The 20,736-nt window shown below is 35.2% G+C and overlaps 1 protein-coding gene across 1 annotated transcript; it reads left to right on the forward strand.

Moving 5' to 3' along the window:
* Window positions 1-5,534: 5,534 nt before the first annotated feature.
* LOC127621236 (solute carrier family 2, facilitated glucose transporter member 6-like) lies at window positions 5,535-11,841 on the forward strand. Its single transcript, XM_052094742.1, has 11 exons — window positions 5,535-5,610; window positions 6,727-6,817; window positions 6,999-7,152; window positions 7,573-7,779; window positions 7,890-7,989; window positions 8,077-8,288; window positions 10,031-10,180; window positions 10,271-10,379; window positions 10,668-10,841; window positions 11,143-11,288; window positions 11,583-11,841. Exons 1-11 carry the CDS (start codon window positions 5,535-5,537, stop codon window positions 11,742-11,744), a joined length of 1,581 nt encoding a protein of 526 aa, XP_051950702.1. The 3' UTR covers window positions 11,745-11,841.
* The last annotated feature ends 8,895 nt before the right edge of the window (window positions 11,842-20,736 follow it).

Below are 20,736 nucleotides of genomic sequence, written 5' to 3' on the forward strand. Positions count from 1 at the left end.
CTTCAGCACCCCTAAAAAGGAGCTCAGCACCCCTAAAACTTGGAGTAAGAAATGTTGTTATTCTAAAATGTTTTTTCGTCTTTGACAAGGTTAAATAATGTCCAAAACATACTCCGTAGTTTGTGGTTTAAAATGTATGTGTTAAGGTTAAAAATGAAAACACCCCTGCTTAGCAAATGGTGTCATCCTCTTCTCTTCTTCTACTTCTCCTCTGTACCTGCACCGCTCAGCACGACCGTCATCCAGCGCGAAACACACGCAGAGGGAGAACCCGTTATGTAGTGTTGTGAATCAACTAAGTTGCTTCAAAGCTGTGTCTCACACTTCTTTCCTTTTACCTACAGTTGTTCCGATTCCGAAACCATATCGGTGAGTACTGGAGTCAGTATCCTGAATCACCATGGTACACCTATAATAAGTGTTTCTTTTCGGACTATTTTAGTCCAGTGGGTTGCCGCCGCTGTGGAGTAGCACAGGACCTGGGTGACTCGTCCATAGTCATAAACGGAGAGAAGTAGCGCCGGTTACAATGTTCTTCCGCAAGACGCATGCAGTTCTGTTTATTAACTGCTAGAGCATGAAACAAAAACAGCAGCGCGACAAATAAACTGCGTACCTGTGTAGTGCGTACGTGTGTCTCTGTTGGTAAAGTTTATCGTTAATTTGATACTCATTTTAACAATCGGGAGTCATGTAAACATGACATCAAGTGCGTCTTTTCTGGTCAGTCGTCATGGAAACATTTGGACCAGAGTAAAACAAACATATCACTGTATACCACCAGTATGTGTGAAAACCAGGCCCGGATTAAGAATTCAGAGGCCCCTGGGCACAATGTCTTGTAGGGCCCACCACCCCACCCACACACACAATCAAGCTTTTGAATTTTTGGATACTATTTGCTGGTAACACCTATAGCGAGCAACTAGCTGGCAAATGCAAGCACATAGTGCCTCACCTTTACCAATCCAGTTATATGAATCAAATTCTTCCATAATTAACACACAAACACGTACACACACCCATTAATGTAGCTTTCCTGTCTGTCTCTCTCTTCCTCTCCTGTCCTCTACTCCTCGGCTCTACAGGGGCTGCCGCTCTTTGTCTCTCTCCCCCTCTCCTCTTCCTGTGATGAAAAGGATGCAAACAGTATAGGTCATCTTAACTCAACTTTTTTACTCTTCTTTATACTCTCTCTTCTTTATACTAAAATAATTCTGCACTTATGTATTTAGCACTTTATTATTCATGGCCCCTAATGGCACTATGTTTGATGATTGAATGATAGTGAAATGGTAGTAGACACATTACAAGATGCTGTAAGTATTATGGTATAATATTGGTTGCTTACAATACAAAATTACAATTGCTGGTGTATGACCTGTCCAACTATTGACAAATGTACTACATGTAAGTCGCTTTGGATAAAAGCATCTGCCAAATGCCCTAAATGTAAATGTAAATCAAATGTAAAATAAAGCAGCTTGTTTTTTTTTTTTTTTGATAATACTATATTTCATGTAAGTTGTTCTCTCTCTCTCTCTCTCTCTCTCTCTCTCTCTCTCTCTCTCTCTCTCTCTCTCTCTCTCACACACACACACACACACACACACACACACACACACACACACACACAATACCTCCTCCTCTCCTCAGGGTCTGTCTGTCTGTCTCATGCTCTCCTCCTCTCCTCAGGGGCTGTCTGTCTATCTGTCTGTCTATCTTAATAATACTAATTTAATAGATCAGATGCACTCACAATTATCCGTGAACTTGATAAATGTTGCAGATATGTTCTTCTAGGATAGCCTGTGCCTACTATCCACAAACAAATTGCTTTCAACTTATGTGTGCAAAATTCAGAATTCAACGAATGTGCAGCAATTTCTACAAATAGAGACATTTTTGTGAATAAAATGTTGTATTTTGTATTAGTGATCATAATTTGCGCATGCAACAAAGAGGATGTAGCAAGTGACGCGTGCATTTATTGACGTCTTTTCTGAGTCGATCTCATTTGAGTGTATTCGGCAATGCTTATAACGTGTAATTAAACACGTTGAGTTTATATTCTGGGCTCATCAGATTTTTTTACATAGTATTATTAGTATGATTTTTACTGTCTGTTAATAACACTGTCCGTCTCTTTATGTTAAGGTTTGTATTAATTTCGATATGCCAGAGGGCAGAATAAGACAGGGAATTAAAAATGCATTGTAGTTATGTTGACCTACTGTTTTCATAACACTGGATATTCTGCTAATTCATACTTTTCTCAAACGTTGCATAATGGCAATTAACTTATTTAGCAATTACACTAGTGCTAGTTTTGTTGCCAGTGTTGCTCAAATGCACGCGTACGTGTCACCACCAGCAGTAAGTACCTGCATGTGTTGGGAAAAGGGAGAAGAGCGAGTTCGGCAAAAGGCGGATTCGAACTCTGGCCGAACGCGTCAAAAGCTACCATCATGCACCTCACGCCTACGCTACAGTAGTTATTTTGTGTCGAGCGTATTTTTGCTAAAAAGACAGGAACCGGGCCGGCACGTAGTGCAAATATACGTTCCGTTTTCGGAAATGAAAAAATAAATAAATAAATAAAAAATCTTCCCCTCGCTTGGGCCCCAAGTGCGCATGGGCCCCTGGGCCCGTGCCCATACTGCCCATTGGGTAATACGGGCCTGGTGAAAACACTCACTGTGGCTTTTTAAATGAATTGTTATTCATTCCTAGATTTATATCTGTTATTTTTCAGTTGTGGCTGACTATCAAACTAGACAATAAAAGAAAGTTTAATGTTTTTCTTTTGCTGTATTTATTCATTCCTCACACACAGAGGATTTAACCTGAACCAGGCTTAACTCCTGAACTCCTAGCATTACTCTCTCTCTCTCTCTCTCTCTCTCTCTGTGTGTGTGTGTGTGTGTGTGTGTGTGTGTGTGTGTGTGTGTGTGTGTGTGTGTGTGTGTGTGTGTGTGTGTGTGTGTGTGTGTGTGTGTGTGTGTGTGGGGCCTGCCAGTGAGCAATGGACATACGACAGTTCTTTAAAAGAAAAAAGACAGATTCAGGTGAGAGACTAGAGACAGTCCATAATGACCTCTGTCTTGTTTTTTGGTTTTTTGTTCTTCTGAAAGTGTTAACCTAAAGTAACAGATAATGCAAAACAGCTATCTGTTGTTGTATCAAATTACTTATCTAGGCAATGGGCCCCTGCTTTTATTTTTTTTATTTATTTCAAACCCACAATGGAGAATACAGCTTCTCTTGTGAAAGGAATTTGTGATTTAAAAAAGTTTCTAAGCCCAATAATAATAATAATAAAGACATTTAAAATGGCACTTCTCTGTGTGCCTTTTGATCATATCATTAGAATCTGTAAATGGTCTCCATAACATTTTTGTGACATGACAAACTGACCTCAACTCTCCTGCCTACAATATATTTGTGTATGATTGTCAGTGCCAAGTCAGGGAGATGGAGAAGGGGAAATGGAGAGCATGCAGGAAGAACCAGGTGAGGAAACAACAACAATAAATTGACATATAGTGAATAGTGGCAAGCAAAACACTCATACTCCTATACTAACTTATTGGCATTAAGTAGCCTATATTACATTTACTTTTTGTAACATTATTTTACACCACATTTTTTCATAATAAAGGAGGAGGAAAACAACAGGGAGAGTACATAAGGGATGAGAGGGAATTGACTAGTGAAAGAAATGAAGAGACAGAGGGAGTGCAACATAGAGACCACCAAGCCAAAGCAGCAGAGACAGAAGAGAGCTGTTCAGACTTGGGGGATAAGGACATTGGTCCTAAACAGTTAAAGCTGTCTCAATACCCTCATACTCAGTTTGGCACACTAAAAAGAGCCTTTCAAGAACCATTTTTTGTAAATAATTTACAGAAGATGAATGACATTTTGTTGTCCAAGTACCTGTTACTTTGTTCAATGACAATAAAGTTGAATCTAATCTAACCAATCTGATGATATAAAAGGAGGCACATGGAGTTAATGGTTAGGAAAACCAGCGAAGTGAAGAAGGTTTTGTGTTTGTTACAGGGGGCTGTCTGTGTGAACTCTCACAATTAAGCTGGTGCTCTGAAAAGGTCTAAAAAAAAAAAAAAAGAAAAAAAAATCTGGATTTTGGAGTTAGTTGAACCAATGTTAAAAAGATAAAGTTATTTTTTGTTTTTGTGTGAAAAGAGGGTGGGTGGTGGCAGTGGGGCTCATTGGGTGCTCAGCACCCCTAAAGCTCTGACCCTAGAATCGCCCCGTTATGTGACATCATGCACCTGCATCTCGGCGAAATTTTAAACTTAAAGGCATACATGCAGCATCATGCAAAAACAGAAGTTCTCAGTTACAGTATCATTGTAAACATATGCTATTCCAACTGGTTCTAACCTCCACTCAAATACTTAGTTGTGCTAGAGCCCTGTGTGTCAATATTTAGATGCCAAAAGTGACTTTTAACATCTTTTTGGAAGTCACGAGGTGCCGGTGTCATGAAGAATGCAATCCTGCCCCCCTAGGCTGTTTGTAATGCTTGAACAGAAGTATCTATTAATCACGCCCAAAAATTGAAAATTCTCTCATCATTTACTCACCCTCATGCCATCCTAGATGTTTATGGCTTTCTTTCTTCTGCTGAATACAAACGCAGATTTTTCCTCACAATGCAAGTGAATGTAGGGTACCAACATTTTGAAGCTCCAAAAAAACACAAAGGCAGCATAAAAGTGCTCCAGTAGTTAAATCCATATCTTCAGAAGTGATGATATGGTGTGAGAAAGAGATCAATATTTAAGTCCCTTTTTACTATCAATCTCCACTTTCACATTCTTCTTTTGTTTTTGGCAATTTGCATTCTTGGTGCATATCACCACCTTCTGGGCAGAGAGGAGAATTTATAGTGTAAATAATCATTTTAATGTTTGAGTGAACAGTCCCTTTAAGTGAGATGATTGTAAAACAGACGTGTAGAGGAGGGCATAAAAGGAGAACCGAATAGAAAAGTTAGTTTTTGAATGATGCTGGAAGTGGTTTTGTTTTCTTATGATGCTGATTGTGATGCAATATGGTAGTGAGACTGGGCTATTCCCTTCACTTTCACAATTACATCAAATTTGCATTAAAAAAAAATTCTATTGTATCTTTATTTTATTTGTAAACATAGATGTATAATAGAATAGAGATGCAATAGATATACATTATGTACTATACTACCAGGGGTGTGAAGAAATGAATTGCAAATACTCACGTTGCTTTAATTACGTGTAGTTGTAGTACTGTAGTTTTTTCCCAGGAATTGTACTTAAGTAGTTTAAACATTGTATACTTTTACTTGAGTACATTTAAAGTGCTGTAACTGTACTTTTAGTGTGCTATTTTCCCTCCATCTGTGTTCGCTACTTCCCTGTGCTGATTTCATTTTTATTTATCAACATGATTGTCTAGGGAGAGTCTCGTGACTCCCATAAAATCAAATAAAAAACTTGAATGGCAGTTGCAGATCGGTGCCAACTGTTATGGATGTGGAGGATGCCTCAAATATACACCTGAACATCTCAGCCACACCTGAAAGGGCTTTTCTCAGTGAAAAAGGTAAATTGCTTAATCATGTCGAGTTCACATCGCTCGAGCCAGATATCAGCATTAATCCTGCCTCTATTTTTTTTAAACATTTCGAGGTAAATTTCATATTTCTGTTTGCTAGATTCTGTGTCTAAAATGTAGCCTGTCATTTAATTGGGTTGAGATTATTGGGTTGATGTGAGATATTTAGGCAATGTTATCAATAGGGCTGGGCAATAAAACAATCTTGATGTTTATCTGGGGAAAAAAGAGAGAGAGCTGTCCTTGATAGGAGTATAAACTTTTAAGTAGTTGTCTATAATTAGCCTGTTCTACATCTAGACCAGGGGTGTTCATTACATCAACTACGATAGCATGACAAACCACTGGTTGGTTGATCTAGATCAAATATACCATGTATAAAATATAAAAGATTGACTTTTTATTTCCTGGCATCTCTAGCTGTGTGCTGTTTGATTGACAGGTAATGTTTGTGCTTAAAGTGAACGTAAACAGTGGGACAAAAAGCGTATTTGCATCAAAATGTTGGACTTGAAGTGTACATGTAACTGAATTGCACTGTCTAGTAGGCTATGTCATAAACGGCTATTAATCAAACAACATTAACAAGGAAACAAGAAAACCACTCACTATTTTTGGCTGAATAACTGTTTTTTTTTAATTTATAATTTATTTATTTGCCTTTTCGTTACTTTTAAATCTTAACTAAATAATTAATAACAGTTTCATCAATGGAGTAGGTAGGCCTGTTAATGTATCAAAATATTATGCTTAATAGCCTAATTAGACATAAAACTCGATTAAATTATTTTGTAAACAAGTACAATTAAGTCATTGTTGAAACATTTAAATTTTCTGTAAAGCTCATGTGAAACTATGTGTATTGTGAAAAGCACTACACAAATAAAAAATTGTTGATGTCACATTTCAAGCAGGTTATTCCACTGGAGCTTAAGAAATACTCAAGTCAGTAGCTTGATTCTGGGTGTTCTGGGAACTAACTGGGTTTCAGAGATATACTTTGTGGTCTGTCTTTGTCAGGATATCACAGGATTGCAAATTGTTGTGTCATGCTGGGTTTTTACTTTCTTTTACTTTAGCTATAATAACCATACTCTCATAAAGTGCCCCAGTCTGTTGCAGACAGCGAAGGACGAATGGCATACAGCCTGGATGAAACCACTCCAGTAATTTCTACGGAGCAGGTGCAAATAAGGTTACTTATTTGCTATTTGTTTAATTTATTTATTTATTTATTTTTTTTGTCTAATTTATTTTGTGGATCTATTTCTTATTATTATGAACATTTTATATCAATCTCTAAAATTCAGTGCAGTAAATTATAGAAAATGTTAATGTCTTGTTCAAATTACCAATCTTGTACTTCATTTTCTTAGGAATAGATGGCTCTACCTTGCTGTGTTTTCTGCTGTTCTGGGCAATTTCAATTTTGGATTTGCTTTGGTGTACCCCTCCCCCGTGATTCCTCAACTTAGCAGGAGTAATGACCCTCGACTACAAATGGACACCCATCAGACATCTTGGTTTGGTGTAAGTTGATTGACATGCCTGAATATCACTAACTGTCTCACCTCAGAGCGAATACAGTCGATATGCTAGATAGATTCAAGTGTATTATGAAAGAGTGAGACAACAAAATGTGTTCATAAGGTTGCTACTATTAGGAAACTGTTAATATTAGGAAACTTTCGAACATAAAATAGTATTTTATGATTCTGATTTGATTTATTGGTCCCCAGATCTGGACACTTAGCTATACTTATAGCATTAAATTAGATAACAAAATTCCAAGAGTGGCATTTAAAAAAAAAAAAAAAAAAAAGAATTATTCAAATGCAATGAAATTCATACATTTTACTGTAAGTGTGCTAAAGTGTCCAGACACTTTTGAGGTCCATTGTACATGGGAGGTGTACTAGAATGGATTTCTAAATCTTTTCTCCCTTCCAGTCAATATTTAGCCTTGGAGCAGCTGTAGGGGGTTTTAGTGCCATGTTGCTGATAGACAGAGTTGGAAGAAAGCTAAGCATCATGATGTCAGCAGTGCCATCTGTTGTCGGTCTCCTTGTGATGGGAGCAGCACAAGAAGTCTGGATGTTATTACTGGGCAGATTTCTGACTGGCATTGCTGGTGGAATAACTGTTAGCACCATTCCTGTAGGTTATGAGTACAGCCAAGCTCTCTTCTCACCTAACAATTAATGTTAATTCAAATAGTTTTGTATGCATTAGTTTTAGCTCCCATTTGAATTTTGCTCATTATTCAGGTTTATGTTTCTGAGATATCACACCCATCTGTGAGAGGTGCTCTGGGGTCCTGTCCTCAAATCACAGCTGTCTTTGGAAGTCTTGCCCTCTATGCTCTTGGTAAGGCAGAAATGGCATAACATTGAAGTTGCCCACTCAAATGTGTTTCACATATACAGTACAACTGTCCTGTTACTATTTCTCAAGGCTTAGTTTTTCAGTGGAGGTGGCTGGCTGTGATTGGGGAAGTTCCAGCTGTGGTCATGCTTGTCCTCCTTTGCTTCATGCCCAGTTCCCCACGTTATCTCATCACACACGGCAAAAATGAAGAAGCACGACAAGCGCTTAAATGGCTAAGAGGTCCCGACTCGGACTACTTGAATGAATTTAATCAGATTGAGCGCAGTATTCAATCTCAGGTAAATGCAGATTACTGTATATTGCAAATAAAATTATGGCTACATTTTCTATTGAACTAAAACCTTATAAACAAACTACATAATGCTCTATTAAGTGAAAAAGTACTTTATTAGCATGATTGTTTTTACATAAAATATTGCTAAAGCATCAATACACAAAACAGAAAATGACAAGTCTAATAATAATAATAAAACAGTAACAAATAACAATTAAAATAGGATTAAAATAAGGTGTCAGGTAATGAATAAAATAAAACTTTTAACAAGACACGATGAACCTAAAACAATACTGTGACTTAAGTACATTAAGGTAATTGGTTTCTGAGGATGTGCAGCTCAAAAATGAATTTAGCTGCACCTGATGCATGATGGTCCTCCCCCAGTAACACCCACTTTGATCTGTTTCTGTTGAACTGGAAAACTGTGGCATGAGGTTTGAGAGTTTGTCAAAGTATTTCTCTCTCACCTCTGTAAATTTCTCACAGTGAAAGAGAAAGTGTCTCTCTGTCTCAACCTCACCAGTATCACAGTGAGCACAGACTTGTTCTTCCTTTGGAAGCCATGTTTGTCTGTGTCGACCTTTTTTATGGCCAGACTGTGATCTCTGAATCTGTATTTGGTGAGGATCTGTCTCTGTTTTGGATCTCTTTCAGTGTGGAGATATTCTGCCAGATGATACTTTCTTTTATGGTTTGGTTTATTCTGATTTGGTTTTATTCAGTGGTGCTGGTCTGAAACTGGTGTTTGTTAGTTGTTTGTGGATTTCACAGCCAGCTGACAAATGGGGACTTTAGACTTCAACTCTTGGGTTTAAGAGGCTTCGTGTTGCAGTGTGTTAGGGGAACTTTAATTTAGGTGTGTCCAGAATTTGAGGGATTACTTTTCAATATGTGTAATTACGGGGTGTCTGCCTAGTTCAGCTCAGCATGCATTAGGAAGTTTTCTTCTCTGAACTCTTAAGCCTTGTTCACACTGGTACGTTTTAGTTTGATAACGCATCTTTTTCTCTCCATTTCTCTGAATGATGTCTCTGGTGTTCATCTGTTCTCTTCATAAATAAATGCATAATCTGCTATATGCTCATCCTGTAAATTCATAATTAAAAATGAAAATGTGAACGAAAAAAAAAAGCTATTGAATGTCTTATTATCATTAAAATGTGAAAATTAAAATGAGGGGTAATAATAGATTATGACAGAATTTTTACGACCCTGTCCGTCAAAATGACGGATGATGAGAAAGTCTAATGCAAGCACTGTATGCGACTTGTTGTTGTTGTTTTTTTTGTTGTTTTTTACATAGCCGAATTTCAAACATTACAAGTAAGCACGTTACTAAGATGGACAGAAAACATGGACAAGTTCTTGAAAAGGAAAAATATTGATGATGGTTAGCCTATGTGGGATAGTGGTGTGCCATAGAATTTGTTATCATAAAAATTTGTTATCATAAAAGTCATAAAAAGTGTGCCGTGGCACACACAAACACCGCTTTACGTAACATGTATTCCGTTACTCACCAATCCTGGCCACTGATATGATACATGATTTTAACTATATTTTTCTACATTTATAAAAGAGGAAAACATAATATTGAGTGCATTTTTAACTCTTAAAATCATCCAAAATGTTTAATATATAGTACACAAATTTTTTCTGTATTGTTATTGACTTTACTGTGGTTGAACACTAATGGTGTCTAACTGTTGATGCAAGCTGACAAATGGCTGACATTTTTAACAGGCTGAATTTCAATGGCGTGAACTGAGAAATCCATTCTACTATAAGCCAATCCTGATATCCATCTTCATGGGATTCTTCCAGCAGATCACTGGCGTAACACCCATTCTGGTGTATCTGGAGCCAATTTTTCAGAGAACAGCCATTTCACTGGTACTTTATATCAATCATAATAGAGTTATTTGTTCATATGACAAACCCATAGGACCAAATATGTCATGTATGTGTTGTCTTGACCTCTAGGACCCTAAATACAGTGCTGCATTGGTGGGGTTAGTAAGATTGTTCTCTGTCAGTATTGCAGCCAGTTTGATGGATAAAGCTGGCAGGAAAGCTCTACTCTTCACATCAGGTGTGTTTAGAATGATAACCTTTGCCTCGAGTTCAGAGTGTCATAATAAGTAAAGCAAGTTGTATGCAGGTGTGTTGTTTACCGTGCATTCTATTTTCTAACATACTTAGCCCCTTTTCCATACCACACACATAAATTATATAGAAATAGTTTTATTGTAAAAGCAGAAATGTTGTTTTGTTAAAAAAATGTAATGCATTTCTCATATAATAAGTAACCCAGCATGAACGGTAAAACGATTATAGCCACGTTTTGAAACCATTTGAAATGGTACTCTGTGCTTTACAGGATTTCTGATGTATTTGTCCATGCTTTCAATGACCATGTACACCCACAAAACACCCTGCCCCATTGTGAACCTCACTAGTGTCCCAGAAGACTTGCTGAAGGGGGCGTATGGAGCTTCTGTCTTTGACCCCATTACCCTTATTCCTCTCATCAGCACAATTGTCATAATTTTTGGTAAGGATTTTAGAGCCAAATTTGTTCTTGTACAATACAGAATTTGGTCTTTGTTAGATTCCAGGAGTTCAGCTATTCTGATTGTGATGAAATCTCTGGACTAAACTTTGTACTTTACTTTCAGAATCACAACCTCTTTCTAGTTTCTAGTTCCTGTTTTTAAACTCACATTTCAAAGATGTGACATACTGTATATACAGTACATTTTATCAGACATGCACTTAAACAATTTGTCCTATGTAAGTAATGGTATACAGTATCAGAAGATAATAATATAACATACCACTTGTGTTCCACTCAGGTTATGCTGTGGGTTGGGGTCCAATTGCATGGCTGATGATGTCAGAGATCTTACCCCTGTGTGCACGAGGTGTGGTGTCTGGCCTGTCCGTTGTTGTTAGCTGGATCACATCATTTGCTCTCACGCAACTATTTATGCAAGTGGTGGTGAGTTACATCTTTCAGTTTCAGTAACATTTAATAATATTGTTAATTTTTTTACACATAAAGGAATATGAAATATAGAATATGTGTTTTTGCATTTTTATTGGATCTAGTCAGGTCTAGTGCTGGTATGTTGTAAGATTTAAAATGCTTCCAATACATTTACAACAAAGCATATGAAGATAGGAAAGAGGAGACACAGGCCAATAGTCTTAACCACATCCAGAGATGATATAAGTAACTGTCCAGTCTTTCCAAATGCAACATTTATGATACTTTTTTTTCTTCCTCAAAAAGGTGGCCTATGGACTGTTTGTACCTTTTCTTTTCTTCTGTGTCGTCTGTGTGGTGGCTATAATTTTCACTGCAAAATGTGTGCCAGAAACAAAAGGGCGAACTCTGGAGGAAATAGAAAACTATTTCAGGACTGGTCGTTCCTTCACCATAAATGAAGCCTAGAGTTATCGGACAGCTCTAGTAATTATATATGAAATTAGATTTTATAGTATACTATGCCATTTACCATTTACCATATTCCAAAAATATGTATATCTGGACAGCAAGCTAAATTATAAATACAACTTTTTTTTTTATACTAATACATAGATCTTATTTTAATATTGTTCTGTGTGATCAACAAGTATTTACTTGAGGTTGAGTATTTTTGTATGTTTTTTATTTGATTTGTAAAATATGCTATACGCGTATATGTCAATAGCTTTCATTAATCTGCAGGATAATAAAGTTATCATAAAAAGAACTTTATACATATATTACTGTAACTTGAGACATGTTTCATCAGCTGGCTTCTAATGGAGGCATTCTTTAATCAAAATGTTATTATATTAAATAAGAAGCTTGAACTTTATTGATCTCTGTGAGGCAATGTATCATAATGGAAACTGGAAACTGTCGCAGCTACTTCAGGATTAACTGAATGACATGTAAACATCCAACATGCCTTTCCAAGTTTATTTGACTTGAAAATGTGAATTTAATGGGTGACGACCAGAAATGCTGTCTGTTCGCACTCCAGGTAGCACAAAGCTGAATTTAAAAATAGGAGATTTCTTTATCATCTAAATGTTATTAGACCTATAAATCAATTAAACAACCATTTGACATTATGACATCACAAAAAATTATCCCAAAAAGTACAATAAAAAATATCCCTTTCACGACACAAGGCTGTTTGTGGAATTTAAATTCTAGATGTTTTCAAATAAATATAGTATTGTAAATGTTTGTATTATTACATGTTCAGTACTTTTTATACAGATTCAATTATCCCTATAAATCTATTACATACTTGAGTGAAAGTAAAAAAGTATTCACATTAAATTGTAAAAAATGTGCCACAATCACGCAATGTTCATTGCATGGGAGAAGGCACCCACAAAATGTGATGTCAGAGCACCAAGCCCCTTGTGACATAGTGAAAGAATGTGAAAAAAAAATAAAAAATAAGCTGTGAAGAAAGTTAGTAGTTTTGTTGGTTTTGTGGATTGATTTCTGAGGTTTCTTACCAAAGCTTGCTTTTGATCAGATGGATTAATTCAATAAAATTCAGAATAAAATGTATTAATTAATATTATTTAATAAATAATTTTTTTACTCTAATTCCTTATTTTAACGTCATTATTATCATCATTGTCATTTCTGGGTATTATTATAATTTTAGTTGCCTAAAAAAAAATAAAAAATAATTCTTCAATAGAGAGCAGAAATTAATTTATATTATTTAAGTATGAAGGCATGTGTAGAAATAAATTACATGCACACATTTAATTACAAATGCCTTATACATATATGTATATGCAATGTGAATCATAATTTTTGATTTCATAGTTTATTACTATTGCCAGATTGGAATAGCCCAGGCCAGATTCTTCCAGATCTGATTTTTTTGTTGAGGTTACAGTTTTCTCAGATCATTTTTCAAATACACATACTGTAAGAGGCAATATGGAACCTACCAATCAAGTATTGAATAATCTATTCAAAAGTTATTATGCATGTGTAGTGATATTAGGGCAGCAACACAAAAGCAAGGTATTACTATCTTGAACAAGATGTCCTGCCTCACTACTCATTTCTCTTGTTTATCCTCTGAGGAAGCTAAAAGTAAGAGAGAAAACTTCTTAGTCTCATTTCTAGAATGATTTAAAGATTAGCTTTAGTAAACAATCCAGGTAAGAAAATGCATATTTTTGCAAAATTAATTCTGAAATAACATATAATAAAACAGTGCTGTAATCGAGGTCTGTTTCCGTATAACAACGTCTACGGATCAATATTTGCATATACTGTTGTACCCACTTGTTTTGCTGCTTCAGAAGTCCATAATCTACTGTCGTTAGTTTCCCTTTGACTGTACTGGATGTTGTTTTGTGAACGTGGAGATTCTTGTCCCATAGCCTATTGTCTTAATTGTCCCATAATTAAGGGAAAAAAATGCGTTCTGTATAAAATCCATACGCAATGCCGTTTGTCCCCGTATTTTAACATCACACACGAAAACTGCTGAGAATGTTTCACAAATTGAGAGAAATGGACCTGAAACACACACAACTTTCGAGTTGTGTGAGATATCAGGTGTTGCTTTACTCGGACATTAGACAGAAACTGCTGGGGGAAAGATCAGTGAAAATCAGTGGCTGTCTTCTGTTGTGTTTTCTGTGAGAAGCAAGATCATTTTTTAAAAATCATAGCATTTGAGCGCATGTTAATTGTTTCCCACTTGGGATTTTAAAACACCAGTAAATGCACCTATACATGACATGCCATTACATTTTATTGCATGTGTCAGAGCTCCTTCTGGAAGAGAGAGAGAGGTGAGAAAAACTGCATTACTGCATTAATTCAAATTAAAATTACAGTATACAGGTTTAGTTAAAACACAACATGATTTCCTTACATTTCCCTTATGATAAACACTATTTATTGGCAAAACAACAGCACTAATCCAAGGAGAAATACAATATTATCATGTTAAGTCTTTTCTCTCCTTTTCTCTCTTCTTCCTGTTCATTGTATTAAAAAGTTTTTCATTTTAAGTTTATATGGGGACTTTTACACTGAACGCGTTGCGTCTGTCCACGCAGTTTTTCAATGTTATGCAGCGTCTTGCACAGGAACGCTTGTAAATATGGGTCATTCCTACAATTCTTTGTCAATTAAGTCCCCGATACAAGAGTGTGTGGTATTTATATTGTTTAATTTCACCCGATTACAATTTTGATATGCTTGTTAAAACAAAATAAAGACTTTTTAGAATGTTACACACTTTTGAGATCTTAAAAGTTACATTTTAAATCATTTAAAATCATTCATCCTTTTCTATTGCATAATAACATCCTGTTATTTCCAGTGTCCCAAAAACTGCACGTCACAAATCTTTGACCAAAATAAATGCTAAATCATTGGATTTCTTTTTTATCCTCACATTCAGTTAAGAGTTTAGTGTTCTTGTATCTTGTATTCATTTGTGGTAAATGTGTAATTTTAACACTGATAGTGGAGGTTTTCTGTGTGTCCCTTGATTTATTGCACACCCTGTTATGTCAGGATACAATTCACTTTCATTGAAGATATATGTTAGGAAAATGACATCACACACACTGGAGGTTTACCTCAGCCATTCTGCAAAATTACTTTGTTTTGTTTAAGTTAATAACTCTATTGTTTTATTTATGTTTTTCTTTATTTTGTGGTGTTAGTCATATGTGGTCAAGCATAACATGCCCATCCTATTATGGGAAGATACATTGGAAATTTATATAATTAAAAAATGTCAATATACAGTATTTATGTTAACAGAAATAAAATCATAAATATTAGTTTACAAATATGTTTCCTAAATATCAATCACAGACCACGTAGTGACTCGTTTATCCACTGATCTGACATATTTTCATAATTTAGCTTGACCAGTATGACTAATACAATCTTTAATATGTCCCTGTAATAATGAAACATGAAGAAACTTGTAAACGTATGTTTTATTTTTCAAAATTTTAAAGCCAGAATGTCACCGAATTGTAGGAATGACCCATTTACGATAGGCACAAAGTTGCAGTTCCACAGCTCTCTATACGCAGATTACGCAGTCTACAGTAACAGTAAAGTACATCCTTTTAGGGATCGGTAGTTCACTAAAAATATGATATTTTATTGTTTCTTTACCACTCTTTCTACTTGAACCATAGATCCAATAAATTAGACCAGGTTGCCTTTCTTTTACTTTATGTCAGTGTATTCACCAGCAGCACATCTCTTCCTCCATATGATAAGTGCAGTTATGAGGAGAACAGCAGCACTCAGTAACATCACACTGAAAACAGTATACAGAGTGGATGATCCCAGGTCAGATTCTTCTTGATCTGAATTTTTGGTGAGATCAAAGAAACAAGTGTAATTTTGTCAACTCAGTCAGATATAGAAAGGCAGGTAAGCAATGTTGCAAGTAATGATATAATAACGTTAGCTTAATTATTAAACATAGTCAAGTTCATTGCACATAGCTAAAAGCTGAAGAAGAGAATATTTGTATATATGCAAATAAATTATGAGATTAGAAAAAAAGTGCATTCAAAGAATACAGTATTAAAGTCCAGTGTGTTAAAAATCGTCACTATCTGCAAGGCCTTAAAGTCCTTGAAGTGCAGTTTATAATCATTCAGTGATACTGCTCAAGAGGATGCTTTCAGTATATCCAAAAAAATTATAATTCTTTATTATTATTATTTATATTATTGTTTGATTTATTGATTGTTCCTCACATTGAGCTACTGTATGTCTTTAAAAGACTTGGAATACAGCACACAAGTTGAATGGAGTTTCATGGTGCTTTTTGTCTTTTTGGAGCTTGCCAGCCATAGTTAATAAAGGTCTAGACTTTGAGGTATTTTGACTGACTGTGCTAGGGGATGATAGATGCTCCCCCGAAAATAACCCCCGAAATTTGTCAATCTCTCACTCTCTCTCTCTTTGTTTTTTAGAACAATGCAAATTGTACAAACAAGAGTGCTTATAACAATACATATAAGGGGTTTATTTGAGATATTACATTAAAAAGCGTACTTTTTAAAGAGAAAAATGTATAGGCGAACAAGGCGGTCGCCCATAGAGGGTGCCAAAGAGGAGGCCTCTGCCATTACACAGTAGCATTTCAGACCATTCTGGCGCCCCAGTCGACATCCCTTTTTTAAATTGTTAAAAACATATATTTTTTTCAGTCCATTTCACTATATATTTATAATAATATTACATAATAATAATTGTGATAATCAAACCTGCTATGGAGTAGGTAGCCCTGTAGTTGCTATGGCGATGAACACCGGTAAAAACTGACACACATTCGTGAGACCGAAAACCAGAGTTTGCTCAAACGACACTCAAACTTACCTGTTAGCCTCTGTAACCAGCTTCATGCAACAGGCCACTGGACTTGACATATAAACATTTAGTTTGCACAAAATGGTATTGAAAATGTGTGCCATTTCCAACATTTATTAAAATAAATAAATCTTGAAAATATCTTTTTCCTCCGCATCCTTTAGTTCTGCCAAATCTTATGATATGACATTTCTATTTATAAAATTCTGCCAATAGGAGGCACAACAACAACAAAAATAACCCCCACTGTACGATCAATAATTTTAAATTTGGCATATATCTTCTTAGGGGCAAGTTTTACCATTTCTTTAAAGGCTTGTGAAATCCTCCAATTTCTGGCATGGGAAGCTGTGGGAAATGTTTGAGACCGAGGGAGGCAAGGTGTTGCTAATGAACCCACCAAATAACACATTGTAGAAACGGATAGACATTCAAATTTGAGTATAAATAAGGAGCTAGTATACACCAGGGAAAATGTGAATGTGTGATAAGTGGAGACAATAAAATGGTTTGCAAATCGGAGATTTATACTTGATGGCCATCCAGTCACAGTTATGGTCCTCTCTCAAGGTAGTCTTCTGGCCTTGTCACAGCCACGACAAGGCCTTGACCTAGAACAGACCAAACTGCAACTCACTTTACATCTTGCCATTGCAGTCTTTAGGCACGATCATGATTTCAACCTCAATTACGATTATTAGATGTCACAGTAGGAAGTGTAGCTAAAAATGATTATCACCAAGAAAACTACTGTAAAGTATAAAGTGAAAAAGAGGTTATATTTTGGTCTGTCCTAACCCAAAACCAACTGGATTGCTTCAGGATCGCTTCATTGATTAAACCCCTGTAGTCTGATGGATTACTTTTCAGCTAATTTTATCACCTTTTGTAGCTTTTTGAGTTCTGTTCACCATTCATTTGCCTTGTATGGACCTACAGAGCAGAGCTATTCTTCTGAAATCTTTGTTTGTGTTCAGCAGAAGAAATAAAATTACATAGGCCTACACATCTGGGGTGGCATGAGGGTGAATGAATGATGAGAGAATTTCCATTTTTGGGTGAACTATCCCTTTAACCCTGAGACACACCTTGGGACATTAGTGCCCCAGAACATTCCATCCCCTGTACCTCATCCATTTTTTGGAGCTGTGCCCACACCTCTTTAGTATTCCTCAATCTCTCTCTTATAAATAGTGTAATGCAAAAAAGCAAAGCAAAGAAAAAGTACAAGATGTGTATAGGGTCATTAGAGACCCTATGTACAGTATGTAAGAGTGTTTTGTTTTTTCACTTTCATAAATGGTGTTATTTATGATTATTTCATATCTATAAGTTTACTATCACATGGAATCTATTTCTTTGCTTATTACAAAAGAAATGAGTACTATATTCATACAAATAAATACTATAGCATATAAATTTTCTGTGCAACAATTCATTAACAGCAATGGTGAATTATCTGTATTCCATATGCATGTACACATACATATTATACATGCTATTTCTCACTCAAGGTGGCACAGTTGTTTCAGTTATTTACATTTGACATTGATATTTAATGAAGAAACAACATGGAAGTAAACTATAGCAAGTACAACACGTGAACAGTATGATATGGCTTTTGTCATTTGGGTGTACTTCTGAAATTATGCAAGTTGTCCATCTATTTAGACTCAATAAGTGCCTGAGTAAATACTTATGTGTAACTTGTGTGTTATGTGTTGCTCAATATGTGTTTGACAGCCAGTTGTGTCTAATGAAATTTCAGCGTGAAATTAATGAATACTGTTCTAGATTTGTCCTGATTTGTTCCATTTCTCTTTGATCAATGAAAAATAAAACATCAAAATATATTTTATTCTATTATTTTATAATTTCCTTGAAAATATGTAGAAATTTTGCCACTATCTGGGCATTTTGTAGATCCATTGGTTACACTTTACAATAAGATTCCATTTGTTAACATTAGTTAATGCAACAAACAATTTATATATTTTTACAGCATTTATTAATCTTTGTTAATTTTTGTTCAGTAAAAAAGCAATTGTTATTTAATGTTAGTTCATAGTGAGTTAACTAATGTTAACAAACTCAACATTTGATCTAAAAAATGTATTACTATATGTTAAAATTAATATTAATTATATTAGTAAATGCTGTAAAAGTATTGTTCATTGTAAGTTCTTGTTAACTAATGTTGTTAACTAATGTTAACAAATGGAACCTTATTGTAAAGTTTTACCAAATATTTGTAGAATTTTAAATTGTCCAGGGATCACACATTCACTTGATGGTCATCCAATCACAAGCATCTTTATGGGCCACTAAGCAGCCTTGTTGGTGTCATATAGTGAACAAAGCCAAGACGCAAGAGTCAGAGTTTGTGGGTGCAGATGCTTTGATGTTCAGTTTAATTGTATTCTTATTATACAAATAACAGTCAATTTCTTTATCAGTGATTTGCTGGCCTTTTATATTCCCAAAGTAGTACCCATCAGTCCGTTTGATTCTGGCATTGCATTTGCAAGCATAATCATTAGATATCCATGTGTTATGCATGCAAATGCATGCATTGTTAATTAACTAAGTTAATTTCTTAGTATCCTCCTGGTGAGTTTCAAAGCAACGTCTTACATTAATAGTCTATTAACCGTGTTGTGACTGTGTTGGAAATTACCCACATTCCCCCATCCCAGGAGATCATTTTATTCTTATTGATAACATTCCCACTGGATTTACACCACAGGTTATAAGAGATTGAAAACTAAAATATTTTTTGAATTGTTTATTTCGAATTTTAAAATAAATAATTATTAATTCTTTTTAGGTCTCTTTATCAAATATTGTACACTAGCAGATATTTTGTTCCTCCTGAGACCAAGCCATTTATTTGTGTCCTCTAGAAGATATTTTGGTTTTTATATTATTCTGAGACCATACATGCCACAGTTGTAAATCTTAGAGTATCTTAGCTTTTAGTACACTCTTGGCTTTTCAGAGATACCAGATATTTTAGGTTTTGGCCACGAAAACCTCCTATCTTTGGTCTCTAAAAATGTCAGACATAACAATATAGTGCAATATATGGAAAGATGTACATTAGCCATATTATATTTTATTTATTATTAATATCAAGAAAGCACTGGGTAATATTAGGTAACTACATGTACTTAATATACATTTAGGTTAGTTTTAGGACCTAGTAATTTCTATAGTTGTTGTAATTATATACAGTGCATCCGGAAAGTATTCACAGCACTTCACTTTTTCTACATTTTGTTATGTTACAGCCTTATTCCAAAATGGATTAAATTCATTATTTTCCTCAAAATTCTACAAACAATACCCCATAATGACAACATGAAAGATATTTGTTTGAAATCTTTGCAAATTTATTAAAAATAAAAATAACGGAAAAAGCTCAGGGACATTCTGTTTCCACTGATCATCCTTGAGATGTTTCTAGAACTTGATTGGAGTCGACCTGTGGTAAATTCAGTTTTGAACAGATTGAACATCTCTGGAGAGATATGAAAACGCTCTCCATCCAACCTGATGGAGCTTGAGAGGTCCTGCAAAGAAGAATGGGAGAAACTGCCCAAAAATAGGTGTGCCAAGCTTGTAGCATCATACACAAAAAGACTTGAGGCTGTAATTGGTGCCAAAGATGCTTCAACAAAGTATTGAGCAATGGCTGTGAATACTTATGTACATGTGATTTTATTTTTATTTTTTATTTTTAATACATTTGCAAAGATTTCAAACAATCTTCTTTCACGTTGTCATTATGGGGTATTGTTTGTAGAATTTTGAGGAAAATAATGAATTGAATCAATTTTGGAATAAGGCTGTAACATAACAAAATGTGGAAAAAGTGAAGGGCTGTGAATACTTTCCGGATGCACTGTAGTATGTAAATGTACCTAGAACAGTAATGTAAAATAAAGTGCAACCCCTATATTAAACATATTTTTATATTTTCATTAAAGCAGTGTTGCATAGTATGTGTTTAAGAAGAAAAGTAGCTCAAATATATATATACAGGTATATATAT

The sequence above is a fragment of the Xyrauchen texanus genome, chromosome 27, assembly GCF_025860055.1.
Source record: "Xyrauchen texanus isolate HMW12.3.18 chromosome 27, RBS_HiC_50CHRs, whole genome shotgun sequence".
NCBI lineage: Eukaryota > Metazoa > Chordata > Actinopteri > Cypriniformes > Catostomidae > Xyrauchen > Xyrauchen texanus.

What these genes read in the sequence shown, in the direction of transcription:
- LOC127621236 (XM_052094742.1), top strand. Translation starts at nt 5,535, where the DNA reads ATGGATGTGGAGGATGCCTCAAATATACACCTGAACATCTCAGCCACA. An exon ending in TCTTGCCCTCTATGCTCTTG is followed by an intron (nt 7,990 to 8,076) that starts GTAAGGCAGAAA and finishes CTATTTCTCAAG; the next exon opens with GCTTAGTTTTTCAGTGGAGG. An exon ending in CACAATTGTCATAATTTTTG is followed by an intron (nt 10,842 to 11,142) that starts GTAAGGATTTTA and finishes TGTTCCACTCAG; the next exon opens with GTTATGCTGTGGGTTGGGGT.